The 9,748-nt window shown below is 44.1% G+C and overlaps 1 protein-coding gene across 1 annotated transcript; it reads left to right on the top strand.

Moving 5' to 3' along the window:
• Positions 1-1,509: 1,509 nt before the first annotated feature.
• Positions 1,510-9,656, top strand: arid6 (AT-rich interaction domain 6). Its single transcript, XM_089020271.1, has 6 exons — positions 1,510-1,649; positions 2,633-2,795; positions 3,783-3,835; positions 4,072-4,169; positions 4,255-4,414; positions 4,849-9,656. Exons 1-6 carry the CDS (start codon positions 1,638-1,640, stop codon positions 6,157-6,159), a joined length of 1,797 nt encoding a protein of 598 aa, XP_088876397.1. The 5' UTR covers positions 1,510-1,637; the 3' UTR covers positions 6,160-9,656.
• The last annotated feature ends 92 nt before the right edge of the window (positions 9,657-9,748 follow it).

Raw genomic sequence — 9,748 nt, 5'->3', positions numbered from 1 at the left:
TCGAATGAGCATCTTTGCATTGTATCGGATTGACGCTTCCTGTCAAACCAGCTGGGCGGCCTGAAATGAAATTGCATCTCAAAATCTTCATCTGACGATAGATCCATATCAGGGAACATTCAGCTCATCCGTCATCCAGTAAAGCAAGTTTGAGCTGTCCAACTATTCTCACAAAAATAGATGTCTGTTGATATTTGGCGACTTTGACTCAAATAACTCCCTGTAGTGTCTGTGGGACTTAGTTCAGCTTCAGCCGAATTTAATCGAGCCCAAAAAGAATGGTAAAAGTTAATATTTCATTTGTTTTATTTAATTTATATTTTAGTTGTGGCAGCCCAGTATCGGATGGTTAGCACGTTGCATTCACAGTGCAAGGGTTCCGGGTTCAATTGCAGCTTCCTTGTGTGCAGTTTTCACGATCTCCCAGGGCATCAACATGCATGGCAGGCTGATTGGACACTCCAAATTGTCCTTGGGTGTAGTGTAAGCGCGAATGGTTGTTTGTTTCTCTGAGTGATTGGCTGGCGACCAATTCAGAGTGTGCCCGAAAATAGCTATGAAATCAAGACAGCTTTTAGTGGTTTGGTTCTATTGTTTTCTATTTTTCAATTATTTTTTATAAACTTTTGAAACGTTCCTTGTTTTCAGTTTATTCCTCATTTTCATTTTTCAATTTTGTATTTCCATTTTCAGGGTGAAATAGAAGCAACTGATTAGCTGCGGCGACTTCCGAAGGGAAAAGCCACACAAAAATAATGTTCCCTTTTTTGAAAGTTCTTTTCACTGATTGTTTTTTGAAATGTTTTCATTGAATTTGGTCTCATTAGTTGTATTTAAGTGTGTGACTGCGTGAATGTTCCTTTGCCCCTTGTCCTCAATAATGTAGATATTTTCATCTTAAGTAATTTACATCTCTTACATATACAAAAAATAAACCCTCTTCATTTACAAAGCATATTTTAGCAATCTGCAGAACTTTTAAATATGGCATCAACTTCACATTGGAATAGAGCTACCCAAAAACGGATGAAGTTTTTTTTTAAACAACAAAAAAAGAAGGTTTGCAAAGACAATTCTGGAATAAATGAAACAATAAAACTTGAAAGAGAAACTTTGCATAGAATCTAACCTCCGAGAGCCAAAAATAGATGGGAAGCCATTGAAATGTTACATTTCCTGTTCACGTGCAGATAATTGTCATTGTTAATATGACGACATGACATGACATGACATGACATGTAGTGCTTACATATTAGCGTGGTAATCTACATTTTTTTTGCTCAGCGAGCTATCTTCACATTTCATCAAATCCACACACGTCTCTGTGGGAATCTTATCATAAGGTGACCTGTTGAACAAGACACAAGACATGACTGGAGCCAGTCGGGTGACTTCTCATTCCAAATTGCACCGTGCGGTTGATTTCGGTGTTGCAGTTGGTCGAGAGCTGGTCAGACCAGTCGGACCGTCCAAATCTCATCATCGAGACGTTGAAAAAGGCGGCCTCTGTCGTGCTGTCAAATATTTGCAAACAGCTGCCGGGACGAGCTTGTGTGTGCAAGCTTGTGGGTGATATTGTGCGACGGCGGTTTTGGATGGCGCCTGGTGTGTACTGATCAGCATCATCATTTGCCCTCATGATGGAAGTGGTGAGTACAGGAAATAGTGTGTCTGATGAACATGGAATACTGTATTTATATAGTTAGAAAGGATAGATGAGGGATAGGCTCGCAGATTAAAGTGATGATTTCATTATTTTTCACTTTACTGTCACAATTTTAGTTTAAAACAAGACCAATGTGTTTGCCAGATGTTTATTTTTTTTTAAACGAGGTGATGGCAATTCACAACAAAATTGAATTGGGGGAACTACTTTCGTCAATCTAAATTTGGGTCAAGAATTTGGTATAATAATTGTGGTTACAGTAGATATAGACTTGCATTTTAGGATTTGGGTTTGGGATTACGATTTGGAGATGGGTGAGAGTTTGGGGCTAGGTTTAGGATTAGAGCAAAAATTGCAGATTGGGGCACAGATTTTGGGGAAGCACGGCTGCAGGTTCAGGCTTGGGATTTTGGGAAAAGGAGCTTGAATTCTGTACCACGTGGGGCCCTATTACTTTTTCAATAACATAACCTCAGATACTCAGACTACAAAAATCCAATCATGGGGAACCTGTCACTGATATTATATAACTACGATGGTCATTTACGAGCTGTGAGTTCTTTGTGAGTCAACTGGAATTTGTTGACGACTGTCCTGTTCGGTCATACTCCACCGTGTCACTTGGGGTGCGGCAGGTCATTGAAGCATGCGGTTGGGGTTCAGGTTAAAATACGATCAGGGTGTGAAGTTAGTGATGAAGGTTACATGTTGGCATTGAAGCTGCAGTTGGGGTGAGGTTAGGATCCATTTCGGATGAAGGGGAAGCTTGTGGGTTGAGAACAGGCATTGGTAAATTGCACTCAAAGAAGAGGTTAAGTGAACAGATAATTTCCCAAAAGGATGCATTGATGTCACAATGGTTGCCTCATATTAGATTTACGTGTTTGACGCCCATTCATCAATCAGAAACAAGAACAGGGAAACCTTTATCAATGTGACGCTTGTTGTCGTTCTTGGCGTTCCAAGGCACACGCGGCAAAGGTTCACCTAGGTGTCCCAGGCGTCCGAGAGGAGCATCGTAAGGAGTTGATGGGCATGAGTGAGGAGGCCTTCCTGACGAATCTCTACCTTTTCATGAAGAAGCGAGATACTCCCATTGAGAGGATCCCTCATCTGGGCTTCAAACAAAGTACGTGAGTGGTTTTGGAATTCTCACGAGATTGATCTGAGAACTCAGAGGCGGAATATTATTTGGACGAAACTGAGTGAGTGAGTGAGTGAGTGAGTGAGTGAGTGAGTGAGTGAGTGACACCTCGAGAGATTTTGTAAAAAAAGCCAGAGGTCAAGACTGAGTGAGTGACTGACTGAGGGAGTGACTGGGTGAGTGAGTGAGTGAGTGAGTGAGTGAGTGAGTGAGTGAGTGAGTGAGTGAGTGAGTGAGTGACACCTCGAGAGATTTTGCAAAAAAAGCCAGAGGTCAAGACTGAGTGAGTGACTGACTGAGTGAGTGAGTGAGTGAGTGAGTGAGTGAGTGAGTGAGTGAGTGAGTGAGTGAGTGAGTGAGTGAGTGACAGCTCGAGAGATTTTGTAAAAAAAGCCAGAGGTCAAGACTGAGTGAGTGACTGACAGAGGGAGTGAGTGACTGACTGAGTGACTGACTGAGGGAGTGACTTAGTGAGTGACTGACTGAGTTACTGAGTGAATGAGTGACTGAGTGAGTGAGTGAGTGAGTTACTGAGTGAGTTACTGAGTGAGTGAGTGAGTGACTGACTGACTGACAGTGAGTGAGTGAGTGAGTGACTGAGGGTCTGATTGAGTGCCTGAGTGAATAAATGAATGATTAAATAAATAAATAAATAAACAAATAATGAATAACGAGTTTTAAATTCAGAGGTCAACACCAATGACTGTTATTGTTGATTACGTATGACAATTTGAAAATGTGTTTCACACTTTGGCAAGCATCATGAAACTTGATACTTGATATATACACATAAAAGGGTGTGATGGGCCAGACCTGGCCCCTGGAGCCTTGACTTTGACACCTGTGGTCTGTCGTCTGATAGTGTTTGGGCAAACAGAGGTTGACACTTGCTGCCACTGCTTTAGTCTGCTGACATCAATCTGGTGACAGTTTTTCCAAGAAAATTCAAATGTCATTGTTCTTTACTTACAGTTGATCTATTTGTGATGTTCAAGACAGTCAGAGACTTGGGGGGTTACCACCAGGTAAGCACTTGATGAATGTGTTCTGCCTCAGGGCCAAATTTTATTATTGTAGCATTTAAATACTGCACCTTTATCCAAATGCGATTGCACAGGCCAACCTGGGCTGTTTTCCAAAGCTCCTCTTTCAAAAATGTCAGCGAGAACTAACTCCTCTCTGGGATTGACACCTCTAGACATTTTGCAAATAAAAGCATTGTGGCCTAGAGACGATTGATGGAGCTTTTTTTTCTGGACAGGTGACAGCTCAGCAGCTCTGGAAGCAGGTCTACAACTCGTTGGGAGGGAACCCTCGCAGCACGAGCGCAGCCACCTGTACCCGCCGCCATTACGAGAAGTGAGTCACCGGGGAGATGGGTAATGAGGGGTTGGCGATTATGTGTCAGACTAACACGACACCAACATATTGACATCCTGCCAAGGCTGCTGCTGCCATACGAGTGCCACCTGAAGGGAATGCCGATGAATGTGGTGTCGCCGCATGTGGTCGAGCACTACCGCTATCGTGGCTACGGCGTGGAGGACATGGACGGTCCACGATCAGTCAAACGCAAGATGATGTCACTGCCGCTGCACCACCAGGTTGGTCACGTTGTGCCTTTCTCGTGAGACAAAAGATGTTGAAAGCTTGCTTACAGGTTTTGAGTACCAATTTCCTGTCAGGACAGGGAGAGGACATGATTGACTGGTATCCCTTTTAAGCGCCATCTACACTAGCCATCAAAGGCATCTTTTTCACGACTCACTCTCATTTGCGGGTTTCAAATGTAGTTCTGGAGTGCTGGTAGTTGTCTGGGAATTGATCAGACAAAGAACAAATGGACCTGTGGGAAAGGGGGCATGTCTCGTGTCTGACATTTTAACAACCAGAACTGGTCATACCCACATGCTTCATACTAACGACCGTTGAGAATGTTTGTGGATGGGTTTATAGTTCCTGTTTGATCCAATCAGAGGATGATGATGTGTTAAAGGGGCTCAAAGCCCACCCAACTAACCACCTTTATCGCCAACAGAATCATCCCAACCTCCAGGCAGGCCCCCTTTGCTCCGTCTATCCTCTCCAACTCCAACAACCCTTCTACTATCACTCCGGCCACGCCATTCTGCCACCTTATGTCCCCACGTCGGCTTCCATGATGACTTCACACAGCCCGCAGACAGCTCCGCCACCCAAATTCACCTTACCCCCATGTAGTCCGGGCCTGACCGAACGAGTGAGGCCTCTGGAGCACTTGCGCTTCCTGGCCGAGCAGTACAAGTCGTCTTCCGGATTGGGTGAACCTCTTAACCTGAGCATTAAAGCGGAGAGTCAGAGGGTGGAGAAGAATCCAAAATCCTCATTCTCCCCACCCTTGGCCAACAAGAATCCAAAGTTTTTGAACATGCCGTCTTCGCTGTACACGCGGCTGTACTCACAGGTAGTGAGGAAGGATGGCACCAAGAAGCCGGTAGAGGCGGCCACAGTGGGAGCGACGCAATACCTCGCCAGGGACAGGGGGGATTCTGTGGCTGACCTCACCTCCAGCAGTAGTCCAGAGTTTGACGCCGCCTTTGCAATGAAGACCGACAGTCAGACCTGCGTAGCAAAGGGAAACCCGACTCAGGCTGAAGTGCAAGAGGATGGTCCAGCAGCGAAGAGGCGAAATATCAGTCACATCCCACTTTGCTCACCTCCCGAAAACGACGGCAAAATGGAGATTGAGATACCCCTGTCGCTGTTCCACAATTGGCTGCGGATGTATGGCCCCCCAGGCGCGACCTATGACTCCAAGCAGCTACCTCGCCTCTTGCAAGAGGCGGTCCAAAGGAGCAAAGTCATTTCCTCGGGACAGTTACCATTTCACCCCATCTCCCCTCAACCTAGCACCGGCATCGAAGACCTCAGGGTGCCTATTGCAAAATCGCCAAGTCCAAACGCAACCATCCAAATCTCCAGTATGCACCACGTCCCTATCCAGAATCATTTCACCAGCTACACAGCACTTTGTTCTTCCAGCAGCACTCAGAAACCCTGCAGCGGTCAGGACGCTACCCAGTGTGGCCAGACAGAAAGGACGTCAGAAAGGACGTCATCCAGCAGCCCCAAACCTGCGTCTTACTGGCAGGCCTCCTCAAAGGACAGGCTATCGCCCGAGAGCCCCGGTACAGTTCCACATGATCTCACGTTGACAACGAGCCATCAAAGAGATACAGAGCCCAGGTGTAAGCCTTCGGAAATAGATTCGTCTTTGTTGCTGATGAATTCCGGCTCGGCGGCTTCGATGCTGCAGCTCACCAGCGAGGAGGTGATGAAGCTCAAGAAAATCATCTCCAACTCCACGTGACACTCACATAAATGGGACGACTGTGTAAATATAGAACTGACAAAAACCCGTTGATCACGGGGGATACAAGAAGCCATAAACGTAATACTTGTTTTTTTTTTAACCCTATGACACACATTGAAACAAATTAAACATACTTTCAAGTATTCTTTCACACTTGCCTCAGTCACTGTCAAGAAAATCACTTTCCTATGACTGAAGAAACTCAACTGTATTTATAGAGCACCTTAAACAGCCACCGCTGGATACAAAGTTTTACATGGAGCAAATACCTTATTTCCAACAAACAATAAAACAATAAATTATTAATGAAGACAGTAGAAAGCACAAAAATATATACCTTCTGAATGGCTTACTCCTCAATAGGGTTCCGAGGGGGTCATCATCGGGCACTAGGCGGGGGACACCCTGAACCGGTTGCCTGACAATCGCAGACCACACAAAGACAAACAACCATTTGCGGCCACACTAACACATAGGGACAATTTGGAGTGTTCAATCAGCCTGTCATGCATGTTTTTTTTAATGTGGGAGGAAACTGGAGGACCCGGAGAAAACCCACATGGGTCTGGGGAGAACATGCAAACTCCATCCAGTGAGGCCGGTGCAGGATTCAAACTCACGACCTCTGCACTGTGAAGCCGGAGTGCTAAGCACTAGCCTACTGGGCCGCCCAGCCCAAAAACAGTAAAACTAAAAATCAAGTCTCATGCCAAGTTGAAAGCCAAAGAATACAATTGAGCTTTAAAGATGGGGACCCAGGGGGCTTGCCAAACATTCAGTGGGAGTTCATTCCTAGTTGAAGGACCAGCAATAGAAATACTTGATCTCCTTTAAGCCCCCGTGTCATTCTCAGTCCATCTAATAATGTCTGGTCCGCAGAACCGAGGCAAGCGTAGGGGTGGAGGAGCTCGGAGATGTAAGGTGGAGCGAGGCCATTTGAAGATTTGAAAACTTGAAATGAAATCTTAAAAAGAACTCTAAAATGTATAATGAGCCATTGAAGGAATGCCAGAGTCTGAGTTGTGTGCTACCGCTTACCAGTACTAGTCAAGAGGAGAGCAACAGCATCCTGGACCAACTGGAGACGCTTCATGAAGGATTGGTTGACTCCATATTAAAGTACATTGCAGTTAGCTAGCCTGGATGCGATGAAGGCATAATTGACTATTTCAAAATGTTCATAGGAAAGGAGAGGCTTGACTTGAGATGAAAGAAGCCGGATTTAACAGCGGCACCTATTTGATGGTCCAATTTAAGATCATTGTCCAGTTGAAGTTTCCAACTGTTGGCTTAAAATAAGGAGTTGGGGGGGGGGGGATTCTACAGGATGGGATGTAAAAGGACCACGGGGACTAAACACTGTCTCTGGCACAATTCTCCAAAGAAGAGGCAATGTGCTTGCTTTAAGTCACGTGTCAAGGAGCTTGCCCGGGGGCCAGATCTGGCTCGCCACATATCATTTTATTTAGCCCACGGGAGCAAATCATGTGTGTCAATTTTCATGATCCTTCCTGAATTCTGTACCGAAATGTCAACTTGTCATGGCTAATAAATAACATTGAGATTTTGCATCGGCCCTCTGAAAGAAGCAGTCACCTCTTGACACCTCTGCTTTACTGTCAGTCATTAGGTGTGAACATTAAACCAAAATAATTTTTATCTGAACATATTGTATTGCAAAACCAGATTGGTGGGTTAATGTATATTAGCATAAATTAAGAACTAAGTTAATAACTACTGGTGATTTCAAATGTCAAGAGAAGTGATGCACACAAATCATAGAAAACATTACCCGGAGGCCCACGAACCCACAAACTTTTCGCCTCACGAACATTTAATTCGCGAGCACATAGTCTCGTCTGCCGAACTATTTTTCAGCAGACGAAAAAAACCACACGGCGCCACGGTGGCTGGCGGACTAGTTCATGTCACCCCCTTTCTTTGAGTGAGGACGTGGTTTGTTATCAAGTGTAGTACTTTTTCTATTATGGGACCGAAAAAGACCCCACCACAGGCTTGGGTTAAGCCGAAGAAGACAAAAGAAAATTACAGTTGAGCAGAAGAAGGCGATCATCGAGAAACATGGACGAGGTGTCTGCTTGTGTGACTTAACGTCCCAGTACGCTAAGTCGACCATTGCTACCATCCTTAAGAACTACGAAGCTATTAAGGGTGCGTGTGTGGCTAAGGGTGTTTCTGTGTCGTCTAAGCAACGGTCTCAGGCAAAGAGGTTGAAAAACTTCTGTTGATTTGGATTAACGAAAAGCAGCAAGCAGGGGACAGTGTGAGTATTATCGCCGAGAAAGCACATCAACTTCACTCGGACATCAACTACATCAACGACCATCGCAAAGGTAAATAAAACGACTTTATTATACAGTACAGCGAATTTCTTTAATTACAATACAATAGCACATTTATTATACATTAAATAAGTTATACTTTGTGTAGTTTTACGGCTTATTTAGTAGAAATTGATATTTTATGGGGACCTGGGAATGGATTATTCTCATTGTAATGGTTTCTTATGGGAAATAAATGTTCGGCAGACAAACTTTTCGCCTCAGACACAATTTTTGGGAGCCAAATAAGTTCGTGAGCTGAGGTATCACCTTACTCAGAAAGGCATCTTTGAATATGTCGTGAAAATGGTATCTATGGTATTACATGGTTGAGATTCGAAATGCAATTGGCAGTTCTACACGAATGTATTGCTTTTGCATCTACGCATCCATATGGAGCCCCGAGCTGCAGTGGGCATGAAGGTAGAATCCCACATTGGCTCTATCACACTGAAAAGAGTGTTCTTTTTATGTCAAACATTTACCAAAAGTTAACGGGTAAAAATATATGCAGACAAGGTATGGACCGTGGGATGCTAAAACAGACAACGGAAACAAATGAAACAATTTCATACATTGTTAACAATATACTATTTACAAAGCTCAGTTAAAATGCATTTGAACAATGGGAGCAATCCAACCTCAATCAATTCAGTGTCGTGAGAATCAAATGAGCTGAATGTCTGAGAATATTCACAGGTGGTGAAGATTTGTCCTTATAGGGTTCTCGGCGTTACTCAGCAGCATCCAAGCAATTGTGCACCACACCTGCCAGCAAATAATTTGCATATAAGAGAATGCGGGACTCATAAAGGTTTAGCAATTAACTGATAGCTGAATGACTGCCAAGTGCTGTCACAATACGCTCCTTCTTTTTTATAAGCTGCGATGCGAAACACGTAAACAAGCAAGCAGGAAGCTGCAACGAGATCCACCTGTATCGGAATAAATATAGTGCCGTTACCATCTTTCCCACACGTACATACATAAAGAGAGATAATTACGCTGGTATGAGGATATAAAGGCGAAAAAAAGCTTAGATCACTGCGATTTGGATGGTTTTGGCATGGTCACCATTGCTCAACATTTGCGTCATGGGAAATTTGATATCTTTTAAAGTGTAACTTATTTAAATTGTGTTCTGTGGCATTGAAAGAGAAAATCCGGCATTGTGTGGCATGATTTTCTTTTCTCACTGCCTGACTGTCCGTACAGACTTAACGTTTCTTGTGCTGCGTTAATGA

The sequence above is a fragment of the Hippocampus bargibanti genome, linkage group LG18, assembly GCF_051943395.1.
Source record: "Hippocampus bargibanti isolate YZ-2025 linkage group LG18, ASM5194339v1, whole genome shotgun sequence".
NCBI lineage: Eukaryota > Metazoa > Chordata > Actinopteri > Syngnathiformes > Syngnathidae > Hippocampus > Hippocampus bargibanti.
Note: the sequence above shows the minus strand (reverse complement) of the source record. Positions and strands in the feature narration are given on the sequence as shown.

Bases quoted from the DNA above. Each gene is read 5' to 3' on its own strand.
- arid6 (XM_089020271.1), top strand. The intron at 2,796-3,782 runs GTACGTGAGTGG...CTTTACTTACAG, and splicing joins TCATCTGGGCTTCAAACAAA to TTGATCTATTTGTGATGTTC. The intron at 4,415-4,848 runs GTTGGTCACGTT...TATCGCCAACAG, and splicing joins CACTGCCGCTGCACCACCAG to AATCATCCCAACCTCCAGGC.